General features: G+C 29.8%; 1 protein-coding gene across 2 annotated transcripts in view; it reads left to right on the top strand.

The window, feature by feature from the left end:
• The window catches only part of LOC113087941 (1-phosphatidylinositol 4,5-bisphosphate phosphodiesterase beta-1-like), a 58743-nt gene that overhangs the window by 21168 nt on the left and 16011 nt on the right, over window positions 1-21564 (top strand). For both annotated transcript variants that reach the window (XM_026255672.1, XM_026255673.1), the window contains exons 4-12: window positions 5146-5286; window positions 5392-5471; window positions 6861-6914; window positions 6992-7067; window positions 8601-8701; window positions 9905-10071; window positions 15922-16068; window positions 18979-19136; window positions 20444-20526. In XM_026255672.1, the coding sequence (XP_026111457.1) occupies window positions 5146-5286; window positions 5392-5471; window positions 6861-6914; window positions 6992-7067; window positions 8601-8701; window positions 9905-10071; window positions 15922-16068; window positions 18979-19136; window positions 20444-20526 (1007 nt within the window). The remainder of the gene's footprint in view (window positions 1-5145; window positions 5287-5391; window positions 5472-6860; window positions 6915-6991; window positions 7068-8600; window positions 8702-9904; window positions 10072-15921; window positions 16069-18978; window positions 19137-20443; window positions 20527-21564) is intronic.

A 21564-nucleotide genomic window follows, 5' to 3' on the forward strand; every position in this document is an offset into this window, starting at 1 on the left:
TTCTAAATATATCTATTCAAATGATAATTTTTCAAGTCCCAGCATTTCTGCAAAAAAAAAACAAAAAAAAAACACCCTTGCATTGTGATGCTGAATTTTTACGTTAAAAAGCATCATTAAAATGTACTGTAAAATATAATACATGCATTATGTTTAGTGCACATGTGATGAATGAATGAAAATAATCATGCAGTAAGCATAGGCTATTTCCAGGCTTGGTCTTTTTTTAGTGCCGATCTCACACCCATCTGTCCGGCTGACACAGAACTCCCCTTTTAAAGAGTCAATTTAATATTCAATAACTGCATGTATTATTCATGTGCTATTCAGAGCTGGTGTCTGCAGTACACACAGTGGCTTTCACTTATGAACCTGTGTCGTCTGTCATGCTGTCGGAGGAAAGCACTTTAAATAAAAGTCGAACAGTATTCTGGCTGCAGGGGCCCCGGGGCCAAACCAGTCATGAGTTATGAGGAACACGAGAAGATCCTGCTGCAAACAGAGCTGGAACGAGTCTCTTCACTGCAGAACATCACTGGAACATGCACAGACAATATTAGAATAAAATTGTTTTATTGTTACAAATATTTTTATTTCTTTAACCTTTTTTTAATGATTAAACTTTTAAAATAGAGGAAATATCAATATTGTAATTTTGCAGTTATAATTTAAATAAAAAACAAGTTTATATAATTTGTATACTTTATTTTACAGTGATATTTAAAATAGTAATGTGTCTTATTTTTTATTTTTATTTATTTTTATTTTATATTTCTGTAATATTTTATTAAATATATTTGTGTTTAATATATTTATTCTATTTTATATAATGTATTTATTATTATTAATAATAATAATAATAGCCAAATGTATATATTTATATATATTATTTTTCTTATAGTTTTTATTTTACAGTAACATATTGCATTAATAATATCTCTTATTGAGTTGTAGTTTTTATTTATTTATTAGTATTTTAATTTTGTGCATTTTTTATTTTAGACATTAACAAAATTAATATGATATAATAATAATAATAATAATAATAATAATAATAATAATAATAATAATAATAATAATAATAATAATAATAATAATAATAATAGTTGAATTGATGATATTATATTATTTGTTTTTATTTTACAGATCAATATTAGATTATTCATATATATTTTGTTTTTATTTAGTATTTCATTGTTTTTAAATTAGTATTAATTAATCATCATTTCAAATGTGATCTTCTGGTCTGTAGATCCTTCAGTGAACATCTGTGGGATTTTTTCTCGTCTGTTTTATGGTCTAACAGCTGAAAATCGTGCATTCATGAGCACTTATTGACTTAGACAACATCACTAACAGAAATATACAAGCACGTTCTTGATGTTCAGCATTTAGATGTGTTTACAGAAATATGTGGTGTGTTTAATAATGTTTTTAATCTTTTTATAGTGTCATTGGCGTCTTCCTCAGAGCAGCTGTTCAGCTGAATCATGATGATTTAAGATCCAATTTAATCACCAAGATTTACATAATTTACAAATGCAGATTCTGTAGGTGCAAACAGCATGAAGTGCATGCAAATTAAGCTTATATTTCACCCCAAAATTTAAATGAGCTGAAAATGTGTTCACCCTCAGGCCATCACGGACATACAGCAGATTTAGGAGAAATTTTTCCATTTATGGAGAAAATGCATCACTGTCTGACCCCTGGATGCTCAGCAGTGAATGGGTGCCGTCAGAATGAGAGTCCAAACAGCTGATAAAAACATCACAAATAATCCACAGCACTCAAATCCATCAGTTAATGTCTTGAGAAGTGACGTTTCTATACTGCTTGTGTATTATTGTGATGTTTTTATCAGCTGTTTGGACTCTCATTCTGACGGCACCCATTCACTGCAGAGCATCCATTGATGAGACACTGATGCAGTGCTACATTTCTCCGAATCTGATGAAGAAACAAACTCATCTACATCTCGGATGACCTGAGGTTGAGTAAATTTTCAGCGATTTTTTTGGGTGAACTATTCCTTCACCTAATTCTGATTATAAAATAAAAAAAATTGTCTTCATACTCAAAGATGTCCAATGAAATATTACATTACAGAAGTAAAAGTGGTTGCAAATGGCATCGTGATTACAGTATTTATGCTTTCGGGGGAAATAAAAGGAAACGGGTTCATCGATGTATTCTGGGTGTGATGGTCTATTCAGTGTTTACACATCTTTCTGATTGAATGAAATATTAAAGAGCATCATTTAGCAGTGGATCTAAATGCTAGTTTGATCAATCATCTGGTGCCTCAAGTAGCATGAAGACAAGTGAAGCCATTGAAACGCCACTGAAATGAGCGAAGGCTTCCGGATCTCTGATGCTTGTAGACTCTGTAATCTCCTGCTTTTCCTCTGGGAGTGTTGTTTCTTGAGTGACATCCGAAACTGATAAAACATTCGACTGTTCTTGAGGAAAAAACCACCGGGTGTCTTCTTTTCCCATTTGTTGTTAGAGACGTGTTCATGTGCACTCGTCCTCATGCAAACACCCAGAAGTGTTCGGTGATTTCACGCTTGATTATGTTTGTTCAATTTGTCGGGAATTGGGATTTATACGTCTTCTGAAAGCTGAATAAATCATCTCTCCATTGATGTATGGTTTGTTTAGGAGGACAATATCTGGCTGAGATACAACTAAGAATTTAAAAAGCAATTAGCAATGCATATTACAAATCGAAATTTACGTTTAGATATATATACGGTAGAAAATGTTCAAGCTATCTTCATGGAACATGATCTTTACTTAATATCCTAATGATTTTTGCCATACAATAAAAATATATAGCCTATGTTAGTATATTTTTGGTATATTTAAAAAAGAGACCAGTGTAAAATCTCGGTCAGGAAGTTATTTCAGTAAAAGCAAAATGAATTAAATGAATTAATTTATGTTTTTTTAATATATATCTATATATATTATATCTGTTTGTTTGATGGTTTATTTAGTTTTTTTTTTTCAGATTTACTTACATATTTATTTGAATATTAATTTCATTTTTCTAATCGTTTTATATTATAAAAAAAGTTTTAATGTAAAATCTTGGTCTTGAAGCAATTTCAATAAAAGCTAAAATTATGAAGAATGAATAGCAAATTGAATTTGCTTACACACACACACACACTCACACACACACGCATGCACGCACGCACGCACGCACTCACACACACACACGCATGCACACACTCACTCACACACACACACTCACACACACATGCACACACACACACACACACACACTCACACACACATGCACACACACACGCACTCACACACGCACGCGCACTCACACACACACACACGCACGCACGGATGCACACACGCCCGCATGCACACTCACACACACTCACACACACACACACACACGCACGGATGCACACACGCCCGCATGCACACTCACACACACTCACACACACACACACACACGCACGGATGCACACACGCCCGCATGCACACTCACTCACACACACACACACTCACACACACATGCACACTCACTCACACACACACACTCACACACTCACGCACACTCACACACTCACTCACACACACACACATATATCTTGTTATATTTTTTAAGTTTGTTAAAAATGTTGATGTGCTCTTCGCTCGCTCGTTGTCAATCATCCAGTGTTTTTCAGGCTTGATTATATTTGTTAAAGCACTGGTTCTGCTGTGTGGAGGATGGCTCTCACAGATCAGCGCTTGATTGGAGTGTCGTTGCGTTGGCTTTCATTAGCCGCCGACGGCTGAGAGACAAACACACACCTGTTGCACAGCTGCATGAGCTTCCGAGAGAAACACTTGTGGAACGAATAAAAGATCTGCTCCAAAACCAGAGAGGCTTCCTCCCGATGAACACTTTCAGCTACAGACGCAAAAGCTCTTTTGGCTGAAAATCAGCTCCACATTGCAGCTCATTCTGGCCAACAAACACCCACTCAGACAGGAACAGAGCATCTGACCGACATCCAGGTCTACAAGAAACAATTAGCATGGACATATGCATTTCATATTTCATCTTTGATTATTTTTGTATGTAAAAAAATAAAAATAAAAAGTATCCAATGTAAAAACTGGGTGTTGACGTAATTTTAATAAAAGCAAAATTGAGGTAGAATTTATTAAACATTTTTATTTACTTTACAGGGAAACAACTGAAAAATGTATAGAATTGCATGCTTCATTCTTTTATTAATTCATGCATTTATACACACATAATTGCAATATATTTTTCTATCTATTTTTTAAGTTTATTTTCTTTTTTTACATTCTAAAGTCATTTTAATAATAATAATTATATATATTTTTTTTCTTCTGTATATCCATGTATATTTATTTATATGAATACATTTCATTTTTTGCATTTTTTAAGTGAGTCATGTAATATTAATAAAAGGAACATTTAATGAATTAATTACTTTGTTTGTTTATTTTAGATGAAATCAACAGAGTTTCAATTTCAGCACAAATTAGCTAAAACTGTATGTTATGTATTTAATACATTACATTTCAAATTGAAATGCTGGTCCTGAAGTAATTTCAATAAAAGCAAAAAATATGTTTCCTTTGTATGATATAAAAGTGTTATGTCCGGTGTGGGTATTAGATCACCATATTTTCCGGACTATAAGTCATTATTTTTTTCATAGTTTGGCTAATCCTGCTACTTATAGTCAGGTGCGACTTATTTATCAAAATTAATTTGACATGAACCAAGAGAAATAAACCAAGAGAAAACATTACCGTCTCCAGCCGCCAGAGGGCGCTCTGTGCTGCTCAGTTCTCCTGTAGTCTACACTCATAGAGCGCCCTCTGGCGGCTGGAGACGGTAATGCTTTCTCTTGGTTCTTGGTTGTAAATAAATGAGACTTATATATGATTTTTTCCTAGTCATGACGTATTTTTGGACTGATGCGACTTATTCTCAGGTGTCCGAAAAATACTGTAGATGCATTAGATGTTGTTTCTCCATCAGCAGCAGCAGGTGTTTCTCACGGAAAGAGATCGTAGCAGTCTTAAAGAGGCTTTACAGGCTTATTCTGCCATGTTTTATGGCGGCGCAGCTTCATTATTGTGCTTTTCCCACAGGAAGCGAAGCTGCGGGAGCTGCTGGATGTGGGGAATCTGGTGGGACGGATAGAGAACCGGATGCTGACGGTGGTGACGGGACACGACATGGTCAACATCCAGTACCTCAACTTCATGGCCTTCCAAGAAGACGTGGCCAAGGTGTTTTACTGCCTCTGAACATTTCATCATGATATCTCTTGTGCAGCATGAATCCTGACCTGAATTGTTTTAATGAAAATGCCTTTTTTTGTGTTTGTGCTAAAGGAGTGGGCAGATGAGCTCTTCAGTCTGGCGTCGAACCTGCTCGCTCAAAACATGGACCGAGAGTCCTCTCTGGAGAAAGCGTGAGTACCTGATGATGAATATATCTGCCTGTTTCCATCATCACATGATTTTTTAGTTGAAGAGTCATTGTCAGGAAGCAGAACCAGATTTTAAAAGAATGTAACACTTCACTGAAAGCCTTGTGTAATGTATAATGCATTGCAGGGGATTCATAATGTACTGTATTTTATAATGCGTTTTATAATAATTATAACCAAAGTTAAAATGCATTATATGAAGGTTTGTTTGTCATGTGATTTAATGCATTGGACTTTATAAAGGTGTAACAATTTAAAAATATATATTACAATGTATTATAACTGATCATACAATGCATTACAAGGCATACATTAAAACTACATTTATAATGCATTATATATAAAAGCTTTAAGCAAAGGATTACAGAATTAGCCTGTATCAATTAATTAATATTATTCATAAATTATTATAATTAATATTCTTTAATTCATTCATTGGTACTTTAATTTTTTATATTTATTTATTATTATTTTTATTTTTTTGTGAACTAACACTTTAAAACAGGCCATTTAATGTTAATTGGAAAATAAATGTGTTAATTTCAATAAAATACAAATTAAGATTTTGTTTGTGTGATTGTCTGTTTTTAATATTTTATATGTTTTTATCTTTTATCTGTGCATTTTAAACTAATTTTCTGAACTAATTAGAAATATTAAAATATTAATCAATCAGTTAATTAACATATCAGTATTCTTTTTTTTTTTGGGTTGATGAATAACATTTTGTATTCAGTGTAAAATATGTGTCCCCAAGTAACTTTGAATTGTATTTATTTAGTTAGTTAGTATATACTTTTTAAAATCTAATTATATATTTTTATATTAATATCGACTTATTTTTCATGTTTGTTATCTTATTTAGCATTTTGCCTATTTTTATATAAAATAAAAAACGTTTTTTTGTTGTTATTATTTGTCTGTTATTTATTTATTATTATATTTTTAATTAATTAATTTATTTATTTATTCATACATTGTTTGTATCTATTCACCTGTTTTTTTTTATGTTATAATTTTTTTTATTATTTTATTTTATTTAGGTTTTTCCCATTTTAATCCATATTTATTTATCTATTTATGCATTTATTTTTATATGTGTACTTTTTTGTTTATTTTATACTGATTTTTAGTTTTTAATCTGTTTCAATTTTTCACTTTATTTATTTATTTATATATTATATATAATAATAATTAATATATAATTATAATTTTTCTGTGTGTGTATCCATTTATTTAATTATTTGTGTACTGGTGACGAATAGGAATAAATATAGTGTGTACATATCTATATTGATATATCTGTATCTATAACACAATCAGTAAGTGTTTTCTGAGAATGACTGATGTGGTTTGTTTTTTAATCACCAGCTTCACGAGACTCAAGCTGCAGACGAATCAAGACGGTCGAATCCCAGTGAAAAAGTAAGACGTCCTCCGTCTCATGCTGAAGCAGAACGTGATCAGATCTGAATCGTCCTCGTGTTTCTGTCTCTCTGCAGCTTCTTCCGCTTGTTCTCGACGGACCGGAAGCGCGTGGAGACGGCGCTGGAGAGCTGCAATCTTCCGGCCGGACGGGTGAGCATATGTTCGGCTAATCGCTCCAGAATCCCGCTGGCAGACAGGAACACCTCATGTTTCCACAGGAAGTCAATTTGTGGGTTTTACCCAAATCGTGTGCTGTCGGCACGCCACTTGACAAACAACATCTCACGTTATTACTTCCAGAATCGAAGGGAGTCTGTTTGTTTGCCTTATTGTATTGTAAAGGTTGAACATTGAACACATCTCAAAATCAATAACGTTAAAAGACCTCAGGAGGAAATAAAAAAGTGTTTAACTAATCCGAAATTTGGTATTATTCTCAAATTTATTTATACATTTTTCATTTATTTATTCTTTCAATTTTCTATTATTTATCTTTTATTTATGTGTTTGTTTTTCTTTTACTTTTTGAAAATAATTTACGCATATATTTATTTATTCATTGTTTTTATCTATTTATTTGTTTTATTTGTATCTATTTATTTATTTTTATTTGTCTATTATTTATTATTATATTTTTTAATTTATTTATTCATTCATACATTGTTTGTAACTATTCATCTGTTTTTTATTTGTTTATTTTATCAATTTTGTTTATTATTTTATTTTATTTCGTTTTTTTCCCCATTTTAATCCATATTTATTTATCTATTTTTTTTACCTGTATCTATTTATTAGTTTTTTTATTTGTCTATTATTTATTTATTTATTATTATATTTTTAATGAATGTATTTATTTATTCATACATTATTTGTATCTATTCATCTGTTTTTTATTTGTTTATTTTATCAATTTTGTTTTAATATTTTATTTTATTTTACTTGTATCTATTTATTCATTTTTTATTTGTCTATTATTTATTTATTATTATATTTTTAATTAATTGATTAATTTATTTATTCATACATTGTATCTATTCATCAGTTTTTTTATTTATTTTTTTATCATTTTGTTTTATTATTTTGTTTTATTTAGTTTTTCCCATTTTAATCCGTATTTATTTATCTATTTATTTATTTTTACATGTGTACTTTTTTGTTTATTTTATACAGATTTTTAGTTTTTAATCTGTTCATTTATTTGTCCAATTTTTCACTCTATTTATTTATTTATACTCCTTTGTTTTAGCTGTTTATCTATTTTTTTCACTCCCAGGATCAAGGGGAGTCTATTTGTTTGCTTAATCATTTTACAGCAAATCTAAAGGTTGAACGTTGAACACCGGGAGATTTTCTAAATCCATGATGTTAAAATGGTTACAGTATGTGTACTTACAGTGTACTTACCCAAGAAAATAGAGGGTAGTGTAAGGAAACTATATTTACATTTACATTACATTTATTCATTTAACAGACGCTTTTATCCATGAGGACAGTGGAAGCAATCAAAGAGAGCCATGATATATAAGTGCTGTACTAACTTACTGCATGGGGTAAGGTTAGATTTAGGGGTAGGTTCAGGGATTATTATCAAATTGTTGTATTTATGATAAGTAAATAGTCAAATAAAAGGTAAAATAAAATGCTACACGTAATGTGATGGTCTGTTCTTGTTCGTCTCTGCAGAACGACTCCATTCCTCTGGAGGATTTAACACCTGATGTTTACAAATCGTTCATCAACAACCTCTGCCCACGATCTGAGATTAACCAAATATTTGCTGATCTGTAAGTCTTTATAAAGCCATTTTCAGCTGATGCTGTTGCTAAGAATGCCTTCAATAAGAGAACATTTTGCATTTATTTATTTATTTAATTACTTATCCATTTATCTATTTATACTTTATGCATTTAATTATGCAATATTTTTATCTATTTATGTGTTTTTAAGATTTATTTGTTTTTATTTATTTTGTTATTTTTCTATTTTTTAAATGGATTCATCCTTTATCTGTTATACTTTTAATTATTTTAGTATATTTTTTAAATCAGGTTTTATTTATTTAAACAATTACATATTTGTCTGTTTTCATTCATGTATTTATTTGTCTAATTGAAAAAAAATACATTTATTTATTTATATTTTATTTATTTATACATTTATTTATATTTTATTTATTTATATATTTATTTATCGGTTTATCGGTTTATTATTTTTAATTTATTTATACATTGTTTTTATTGTTTATATGTTTTTTTATCTATTAATTTATTTGACAAATTTAATGTGAAAGTTTATTTCATTCGTTTGTTACATTTACATTTTTTTTATTTAGCTTTTTTTTTCAGTTTTTTTTATTTCTATTTATTATTTTAATTCGAAATATTTTAATGTTAATATTAATGTTATTTATTTATACATAGGTTTCTTAATTCAGTTTTTATATATTTATTTATGTCAAATTTTTCTGTTTATTTACCTTTTATTTATTTATTTTTATGTTTGTTTTGTTGATATTTATTTGTTTATTTGTCTGTTTATCTTTTGTTTACGTATACTTTTATGTTAATTTTAGAGTTTTATATATTTTTTATTGTTTGTATGCATTTATTTAATTTTATTATATTATCCATAATTTGTTTTCTACTTTTTTATTATTCATTTTAATGTATGCATGTTTGTGTATATATGTATATATGTGTGTGTGTGTGTGTTTATTACTACTTATATATAGTAGTTAATGATGCCTTGAAGTCATATTGGAATGATATTTATGAGATGAGCGCACATGAGCGCATTGAAGTATTGTAATTAGTTGGGGGCGTAACAGTTTAAAAAATCCTGATGAAAGATAATTGTATTGATCATAACAGAGGAAAAAAGAAAGTCATTGTGTAATTAGCATGCTGGGATGCTAGCTGCTCATCTCTGTGTTATGATTATCGCTGTAAACCCTATGCTCTTTCCTGTATCTCTGTTCCTCTCTCCAGCGGCGTGAAGAGCAGAAACTATCTGACGGTGGATCAGATGACAGACTTCATCAACAACAAGCAGCGAGACCCGCGTCTGAACGAGATCCTGTACCCGCCGCTCAAGCCCGAACAAACCCAGCTGCTCATGGAGAAATATGAGCCCAACCCAGCCATGATTCAGAAAGGTCTGTGCCAGATAAACGCCTGAAATTGATCAAAGCAGGCATTTTTCACTTGCTATCGCTCTCGAGCACGTATGCTGTCATTTTCTTCCACTGAACACAACAGAAGCTCTTTCCCTGCTTTATAGTTCAGCCGAATGATTAGTTGAGTGTTAAGTAATAAATAGGAAACAAAATGGAATATATTATTGTTGTCATGATACTAAAAAGAAATGAAGTATTTAATCTAGAATTATAATCATCTTAACAATCAGAATAGCTGAAAAATTTGGCCCAAATCATATTTTGTTTATGTATCAGTATGTGTATAAAATAACAGCACTACTAACAATAATATTAATAAAATATAAAAACATTAAATTATTAAATTATTATAAACTACATTATTATTATTATTATTATTATTATTATTATTATTATTATTATTATACTATTCCACAATAAAATAAAACAAAGATTTAATATAATAATAATAATAATAATAATAATAATAATAATAATAATAATTATTATTATTATTATTATTATTATTATTATTATTATTATTATTATTACTATTATTATTATAGTAACATTTATATAATATTAATAAAATAGGAATAAATACTAATTATTATTATTATTATTGTTATTAGCAAAAAATATTATATTATTATTTTTATAATACTAAAAATCAAGCATTCAAGAAATTATAATATTATCAATAATAATTTTTATAATTAACAATACAACTGTAAAATTCTGGTGCTAATTATTATGCCTTAATTTCTTCATTTCCAAGCATTAATCCATCAAGCTTTTATTTTGGTTGAAAACTGCATGAAGCCCTTAACATTCTCCATTTTTGGATTACAGCGCTGCAATATTGATTTTATTGAGTTCATAGTGACTAAAATAACACCATTACAGTATTTCAAATAGCTCACTCACAATATTGCAAATCTTCTAAAGTCATGTGACGCTTTGTGTGAAAAACAGACCCAAATTTAGTCATAATGCATGAAAAATCTTCCCCTTTGCTACAGCTTTCAAATACAGCATGACCGAAGACCGCGAATGTTTGCGGGTGTTTGTCCATCAATCGCTGATAGACAGCTCCATGTAATTGTTAATTGCTGATAATTACGTGGGAGGGTTTTGCCTTGCATTCCCATGAGGTGTTGCATTTATATAAGAGCAGAAGACATCAGGTCTTTGTAATCGAGCACCGTCTGGTCCTGTCACCATGCTAATATCAAATCTAATCCCTCATTAGTTTTTTCCGCTTATTGATTGACAGCCACATTAAAACACTGATGGATTTGTGTATGTTGATGTTCTCGGTCGCTTTAAACGGCAAAAACCACGGAATATAACCAGGAAAGATCTTGTTATAAATCCCATCTCTATTAAATGCCTGTTGCCATCGATATACTAATATCAAAATAAAAAACTTAACAGAAACATCAGTTTTTGGCATGAAAGATTAATAATTAGGTCTGAAACATTGTTGCATTGTTCCTACGGCTCAGTGGTAGAGCATTGCGCTAGCAGTGTAAGGTTGTGGGTTCAATTCCCAGGAACTAACATACTGGTAAAAAAATAAAAAATATGGCCTGAATGCACTGTAAGTCGCTTTGGGTAAAACTGTCTGATAAATGTAAATGTCGTCTTGTTTACGTCCTTCGAAGGAGGTTTGCTGTCTCTCAGCGAATCAGCACACAGTATCATGAATATTAATTAGATTGTGACTCTCGGCATAACAGATTTTTTTAAGTATGCATTGTATTTTTATGTGTTTTATAGGCTACATTTATACATAGTTATAACATTTTTATATTATTAGTATTTATTTTTTATTTTATTATATACTTTATATTAGTATGTAAGTATCTTTTAGTAAATTTATATTAATTATTACAATTATATGAATTATTATATTAATTTACTAAAAGATACTTACATACTAATATAAAGTATATAATAAAATTAAAAAATAAATGTTTTTTGTTTGAAAAGAAACGGACAAAGCACCGAGCCCTGTGGGGCCCCCATACTGCAGACCACCATATCAGACACACAGTTCTGTAGCCTCACATAATGTGGTCTATACAGGGCCGTCGTTAGTGGTGTGAAAGGTGGTGACAATTATAGGGGCCCACGGCTGAGGGGGGCACCCTGGTGATTTTGGCCGACTGCCTGAGACCAACATAAGAAGACGCTCTTGCGCGTCGTCATGAAAGATTATCAATTGCACGAGTTTTAAGTCTTGAAAATGTAAACATTTAAAACAGTGCATTCAAACATAAGATGCAGAACAACTCAACAGAGTTTGCACGCCGAGTTCGTTGCGCACACGGAGAGCTAGGCAAACACCAGACCGAGCTCTTCTGCGCTTCATCCCGAGCCTGAACGAACAAATATTCCTTACCAGTTTAAACATACAAACACAAAAATACACTCTTAAAAAGACACATACATAAAAAAACTCGTCATTGTGTGTATCCTCTCAAAAATGGTTGGTTTTGTCTTAAGTAAAAGTAAACAGTTGTGAAAGAAATCAGATCTGTATCATATTGGATGTATTATCTCTTAAAGTGACAGCACCTAATTTACTAGCTGCTGTCAGTGTCCTTAATGTCAATCCAATAAATGAAATGGGAAAAAATCATTTACTTCTCTTTACGGAATTACTTTGTAGTTTTAACAAGAATTCATCTTAAATAATCTTTAATTTATACAGTGAAGACTATGCAATGCTATTTTCATTTGATTATTCAGTTTCTGTACTTGGACACCTACAACCTGTTTATTTGTGCTACAGCCCTGCTCATATTCTAATTCATTCTAGACTGAAACGTATACATATTTATTGTTTAATTCAATTAAATATTGATTATTTCACCATTTTATCACTGATGCTGTGCTATAAGGAGATACATGATGCAGGAGTAGGCAAATAACAGTCTTTTAATTATAATCCACAAAGCAAACAAGGACTCGAGCTGGGGTAGCACAACATGAAGATTAAAATAATAGCCGACAAAGGACCAGTGGAAAAAAAAAACAGAACTTGAGTACTAGAAACTTAATTGGGAGAACTGAAACAGGTGTGGAGCTAATTAATCAAAAACCATGGAAACAAACAAGGCAGGGGAAAGGAAACAGAAAACTAAACCAAAACAGATCATACATGTGACACATTTTTGTGCATGTTTTATGCTTATACATTTTAAATCAAAAGAAATCAATTTCAAACACTAATGAATACAAACCTTTTTTTATTTAGGGTTAGGGTTAGGGTTAGGTATAGTAGTATAATATGCCCTAAACTGAGAAATATAGATATAAATAGCTTAATTTGATTAAAGATTAATTAAACCAACATTCTTGTGCAGTATGTACTTTTATACAATGCAAATCTACCGTATAAGGATCCATTTCCGTTAGGATGTGGCCTTAGAAGGCAGACAGCGAGGAAGTGCACTTGTGTGAGTCTGAGTTTTTCTTATTCTGTGGAAAGAAAACAAAACGTCCATAACATTCTGCATCGTTTCATTACCATAGCAACAATAACTCACGAGATGCGGTCCGACGCTGCGGTGGAGCCGGTTTATTTATATCTCTCAGAGCACAAGGCTCCACGGGCAAACCGGAGATCAGGTCACTGGATGATAATAAGCGGGCGGCCGTTAGTGATTGACAGGTGATTGATCAGGCACATTGAGTCCAGAGGGGCCAGCGATGGACATAGATGAGGATGATCATGGGGCTCTTTAGCTGGCGGTTCTAGCGTGACACCTTGCTGTCACGCAGATTAGCGACTCTGTTTTCTCAGTCCGATCTCAGAGACAGGCAGAGGACAGGCGAACACCCACACGAGACACAGCAGACACACGAGATGCTGATATTTGTGTGGTATTGATCATAGGTCTGGAAGAACAACAGGGTTGTAAATGCGGGAATGGTTTGCGTTAGCAGGATTATATTGTGCATTGTCCGATTCTCAATAAACGCTGGTGACGAGGTGCTTATTTTTTGTATTTTAAATGGTGGTCTTTTTTAACCTTCCAAAGCCGGACATATAAATTAATAATGATGACAAAAAAAAAAAAAAAATGTAATGGAAGAGTTTGGGTAAAATATAAAAATACATCTTAGAAAACAGTTGTATTACTGTTTTTATTGAGCATATTTCATACATTTTTTTATGGCTCATATAGTCTTATATAGTGATACTAATATGTGTTTATATGCAATTAATTGCAGTTGCTGATATTTATATGGAGAAAAAGTGACGACATTCTGTTGCTTGTAATGTAAAACAATTAGATATTTATAACTGTACAGCAGACAAAAATTGCATGTCAAATATAATACCATGCATCTTGTTGTTTGAACCCAGCTTTTGGTCAAATATGGACTAACCCAACTATTGGGTAACATTTTTACATTAAATTTTTTACCCATAAGTTGGGTTAGACCATATTTGACCCAAAGTTGGGTTGCACCAACCCAACATGTTTTAAAACTGTTTATACTTTAAGGCAGTTACATGAAACGGTTGATTGGTTGGTCTGACTAGTTGCAAAACCCTCTGAAATCTTCAAATTAGACCTGTCTGAACTGGCCTGAAAACCAGCAGGATGCAGGACCGTGACAGCAAATGCAATCCTGTTCTTTCCTTCTCTGTTTAACTCGACAGGACAATTGCTGAATTTCAGCAGTGTGTGGTAATTGTAGTCTTTAAAATCCATTTGACTCCCCTTTCGCGACAGCAAGGTGCTTTGTGTTATTTCGGTGTGTGCAAATCAGAGGCTGTTTGCTCTGGAGATCCCCATTGCATTTGCTCTGACACACGTCATCCAGCCTTCGCCGTACCGTCCTGCAACCAGAAAGAGGGCCACGGTTAATTACCTCCGGAGCTCTGCAAAGAACAAGTTTAATTAATGTAAACTGCTGGTGAGAATGAGTCACGGGGGACGCTCGTCCCCGAGTGGCTTCCCTTCAGCCCCGAGTGCTGTTTAGGGAGCGCTGATCTCCAGCTTGAGTTTAATTTGAAGTCTGTTTGCAATCGCAGTGCTAATTTACTCGACGTGGTGAGTTGTTACTTTAGGTGCAAAAGAGAGAAAGAGAGTGAGAATATTCAGAGGTGAGCGTGCATATTAATGCTTTTATTTTGCAAGAACACATTGATTTGATCGAAGGTGGCACTTAAGACATTTATAATGTTAAAAAAAAAAAATATTTCAAATAAATCAACTGTCTGTTCATTAAAATATCCTGAAAAATAAAAAAATGCGTGAAATTGCAATGGTCTGAAATGTAATGATGCTGAAAATTTAGATTTCATCACAAAAATAAATTACGTTTTGACAGATATACACATAGAAAACAGCTATTTTGAATAGTAATATTATATATATATATATATATATATATATATATATATATATATATGTATATATATATATATATATATATATATATATATATATATTCTATTTTATTAATTTATTATATTAATGAAAATGAGAAAATGTATATTTGCAATAGCTACTAAAATACATTTGTATATTATTATATAATTTTTTATTATAGAAATATTTTTATCAGTTTCCATAATAATATTTTACTCTTTTTATTCTATTTTTAATAAAAATTTATAAATGCCTTTTTTCAAAGACTTTTTTCAAAAAACATTAAACAAATCTTATCAACCTCAAAGTCTTGAATGATAGTAATAGTCCAAATATAACACATTAAGGGATGTAGCTGGGTTGTGAATGCAGTTTTGCAGTTCTGCAAAGTCCTGAAATGTCTTCTCTACTGAAATGTGCTGCATGCACCTTCTTTGTCTTAATTGTGTAACAGGGCAGATCTCAGTGGAGGGCTTCGCCAGGTATCTGATCAGTGAGGAGAACAGCGTCATTCCTCCAGAAAAACTGGACCTGAGTGAAGACATGACCTTCCCTCTCTCTCAGTACTTCATCAACTCCTCCCACAACACTTACCTCACAGGTACCACAACACACACACACACACACACACACACACACACACACACACACACACACACACACAAACATACACTTGTCTGAATGCACATTTCATTACATAGTGTATCATGATAATGCATTTTTATAGCATCTTATAGCGGCTTAAATTGCTTCACAGAGTTTATATACTTTTATAAAGAAGACAACCACAACAATATAAAACAACATAAATGACAACAAAAGAGCAAATAAATATATATAAACCTGTTATAATATATATATATATATATATATATATATATATATATATATATATATATATATATATATATATATATATATATATATATAACATCATTGTCTTTTAGAATCATTATTGTACTATTTTTTATTTTATTTATTTATTTATTTATTCATTCATTATTTTAATATTATGTTTTCCCTTTGATTAGCTAAAGTTTTAATAATTTTATTGAATGTTTTAGTCAATTCTTTTCTTAATTATTTTTTTTACAATTGTTTATTTTTATTCATTTTTATTTCTGGTTTAGTATTAGTCATTTTAGTACAGCAAGTTAATCTAAAAGAAATTTTGAAATTGTATCTCTGAAATTAACTATTAAAATACTTTTTTATTATTATTATTAATAATATTGTATAATTTTTTATACCAGTGTTCTTTAGTATCATTATTATGATATATACATATATATATATATATATATATATATATATATATATATATATATATATATATATATATATATATATATATATATATATATTCTCTGTTTTCAGGTTAATAAGCTAAAGTTATAGTTATTTTTATTTGTTTTTATTGCGTTTTTATTAGACTTTTAAAATGTGTTTTTATTAATAATAGTAATTTTACCAGATCAAGTTAATCTAAATTTTAAATGTTATTCTTAAGTCATAAATTATATCGGTTTTTTTTGTGTGTGTGTGTGAAATATCACTTAAATATCCCTTTACATTTCTGAAGATGCATAAAGTTGCAAAGTCCCAAAGTAGACTAAATGCCTAAAACTGAAATGATCTACAAAACAAAGCTCAAATGAAGGTTGTATTATTATCAGTTTGCATAAAACTGCTGAAAAAAAGAAGGATGCATCATAAAAGGAATCTGTGTTGCTTTACGAGCATTATAATAATAATAATTCCACATCTGACGATGCATTAGTGCATTTACATTTGTGTTCTTCTCAAAATCTACTTACAACAAAGTGCATTACATCATCTAAGAGCAATTATCAAGAGAGGGAGCTGAGAACACACCGCAGAAACCAAGAAGAAATGAATTATGATGCAATTATGGTCAGTGTACTACTAATGTACCAATCTAAGACAAAGTGCATAGCTGCAGAATTTTTTTTTTAACCGCTTCATGCTACAATTGGTGTTCTTAAAGGAACGGCACGTCCTTAAATAAAACTTCTGTCTCCATTGTTAAGCTTTATGTCCTTCCAAGCCAATATGTTTTTTTTTTTTTTTCTAAAACGCATAAGGAGAATTCTGTCAAGCTCAATAAAGGGCAAAAACATAAAAGTATCATAAAGCAGTCCATACTATTAAAGCTTGGAATAAAATAACACAAGGTAGTTTTTTCTCTGGGAATTCCTCAGAATTCAGTTTAAATCTCACAATTGTAACATTTTTTTTAATCTAAATTCAGTTTAAATCTAGAGTATTTTACTTTTTCTCAGAATTCATAGTTTACGTCTTGCAATTCTGACTTTTACGACTTTTTTTCTCTAAATTCTGACTTTTATTCTCACATTTTATCTTGTGTTTATATAGCACTTTTCAGACTTTTTTCTCAGAATTGTGAGATAAAAAGTCTCAATTATATTTTTTATATTATTACCGTATTTTATTATTTTTCTTATTCTTTTATATCGTACTGTTATTATATCATATATTTTTTTGTTAAGTTAACATCTCATAATTCCTAAATGTATCTCTTTTTTTTTATTCTATAGTAAGTTTACATTTTGGAATTTCGACTATTTTGGAATGCTAAGTTTACTTCTCACAATGCTGACTTTTTCTCAGAATTTTGAGTTTAAATCTCACAATAATATATATTTATTTTTCTGAGTTTTCACCTTGCAATATTTTTATTTATTTATTATATTTTTATATATTATATTAAAATAATTACATTTATGGGCAAATGAAATAGATCGCCTAAAATGACAATTATTTAAATTTGTGATAATTATTTCATGATAAATAAATGAATAAATAAATGAGGAAACAAATGAACAAATTACATTCATTTATATTTATGCACAAATGAAGTAACTACTTAAATTGACAATTTTATAATTTTTTATCTATCTATCTATCTATCTATCTATCTATCTATCTATCTATCTATCTATCTATCTATCTATCTATAAATATATATATATATATATATATATATATATATATATATATATATATATATATATATATATATATATATATATAAATCTTATAATTCATAATAAATAATATATTTTTTAATAATTAAATAATAATTTTTTTTTATAGTTTATATTGCACAGAGCTTTCGTCTCAGAATTACATATAATTTAAATTAGCAATTCTGAGTTTATATAATTGAAATTGTGAGATTGAGATTAGATTACATTTTATTGTCATTGCACATGCAAGGTTAAAGGCAACGAAATGCAGTTAGCATCTAACCAGAAGTGCAATAAGCAGTAAGTACAGAATATACAATGTCTACAATATGTTACAAATGTACAATAAATATACAAATAAGGCAGTGTACATTTTTTATCCTGTAGTGGAAGCAAGCTTTTATAACACACAGCTTCTTTATTTGCTTGAGTGCACATCAGTTTGCGCATGCATTGTGTGAGCGTTCACTGAGAGTGTGTGTGTGTGTGTGTGTTGTCAGCGGGTCAGCTGGCGGGGAGCTCCTCTGTAGAGATGTACCGTCAGACGCTGTTGTCTGGATGTCGCTGTGTGGAGCTGGACTGCTGGAAGGGACGCACGGCGGAGGAGGAACCCGTCATCACACACGGCTTCACCATGACCTCAGAGATCTCCTTCAAGGTGACCCACAGCACTCCACCACACCAGAGCCAGCTTTCATCAGCGCTCACAGTCAAGTAGTGCTTAACCCCGAGCTATTTACTGCTTTTGGAGACGTTTCCAGAAAAAAATCTGTCAGTTTTTCACTGTCTGATACGCAGTCGCAAATAAAACCAGAGTCCTGTGAGTGCTTGTTTAATTTGATCAAAGTCTATAAATTGTAAAATAAATATTCATCTGAATTCTTTATTTTATATTTTGTATTTCATTACGCTTTCAGCTTCCGTTAAAAGTTTAGTACATTTAATTTATGTCTATTCTGCAGAATTCCCCAAACATTTCCACCTGATCCAGTGAAGATTTTATTATATTTTACTTTATTCTGTATGTTGTTCTTTGTTTTATATTAATTAAATGTATTATATTTTATTATGCTTCCAGCTTCCAATAAGAGTTCCAATTAGCGCAATGTAATTATATATATATGTATATATATATATATATATATATATATATATATATATATATATATATATATATATATATATATATATATATTAATAATTACATTGCACTAATATATATATATATATATATATTAAATATTGAATTAAAATAATATATATATATATATATATATATATATATATATATATATATATATATATATATATATATATATATATATATATAATATATATATATATATATATATATATATATATATATATATATATATATATATATATATATATATATATATATATATATATATATATATATATATATATATATATTAATATTTAATTGCAGCTTCTATTAAGAGTTTGGTACATTTTAGCCTGCATTTATCTGATCACAAATACATTCAAAACAGTAATATTACAAAAAGTTAGTACTGTTTAAAAAGCTGTTTTCTATGTGAGTATCTTTTAAAGTATAATTTATTTCTGTGATGCTCCGCTGTATTTTCAGCATCATTCCTCCAGTCTTCAGTGTCACATGATCTTCAGAAATCATTATAATATGCTGGTTTACTGCTCAATTATTAATAATAAATTAAAATTAAAATCAATATTTTTCTTGTTTAGCCACTTTTGACCGGTAGTGAATAGTTTAATTTATATAATAAATGAAAACCTAATTAATGTACATTGTATTCATTATCAAGTGTAATAGATAACACAATAATTAAAAAAAAAGCTGTGCATTTAGTAATAAAAAAATTAAATAAACTTTATAAATAGAGCTATTACATTTTGACATATTGAAATATTTCATGATAGAAAAATGATTTGAATTCAGCTGAATCTGTGGTTATTTTCCAGGAGGTGATCGAAGCCATCGCAGACTGTGCGTTTAAGACGTCTCCGTTCCCCATCATCCTCTCCTTCGAGAATCACGTGGACTCGTAAGTGTCGGCTCCTCGCAGCGATGGCAACGAGGAGTGGTTCATTTGTCTCTGAGATGCATCATTTGTTTTCACTCATCATTGTCCTCTTGTGAGATGTCAGACGCGCTAAGCACTAGCACTAGCGCTAGCATCATCCTCTGTGTGAAATCAGAGATGACATGAGATGAGCTTGCACTTTAGTAACATCACAGAACGAGATGCATGTGAACGTCGTAAGAGGATAATTTTCAAATCATTTTAATAGTTATTTGATTTCAGCTTCCAGAGTTTAAGACATTTTATTCATTACCATATTGCATATTTACAAAAAATCCCCTAAAACACGCGATTTAATTTTATGTAATTTAATTTTAGATTATTTTATTATATATTTTTGATTATATTCATATGTTTATTTTTTTATTTTATTTTATTTTAATAAAAATAATTATATGCTTTCAGCTTCCAACAAGAGTTTAGTAGATTTTATAATAGATTCATCTATAGTTTTATTTTTTATTTCATTATTTTTTTTTATTTTTAGATTTTATTTCATCATGCAGAAAGCATCCAATAAAAGTTTAGGAAATTTTAGTTATTGCCATATTTACATCTATTCTGCAGAATTCTACAAAACTTCCCCATTAATCAGAAAATCTAATTTAATTAATTTTTTATTTTATTTTTATTTATTTTTTTGCTTTATTTCATTTATTTATTTTTTATTATGCTTTCAGCTTCTAATAAGTTTTCAATACATTATGTTTATTACCATATATAAATACACTATGCGGAATTCTACAAAATCTACCCATAAATCAGCAAAGAGTTATTTTATTTTATAATTATTTTTTATTAATTAATTAATTTATTTATTTATTTATTTTTATTTTATTTTATTTTATTTTATTTTATTTTATTATTTAAAAAAATTATTATAATTTTTTTAATTGTATTTTATTTTATTTTATTTTATTATGCTTTCATCTTCCAGTATGATTTTACTACATTTTATTTATTGCTATATTTAAATCTGTTCTGCTGAATTCTACAAAA

This window comes from Carassius auratus, unplaced genomic scaffold (genome assembly GCF_003368295.1).
Source record: "Carassius auratus strain Wakin unplaced genomic scaffold, ASM336829v1 scaf_tig00045599, whole genome shotgun sequence".
NCBI classification, from domain to species: Eukaryota; Metazoa; Chordata; class Actinopteri; order Cypriniformes; family Cyprinidae; genus Carassius; species Carassius auratus.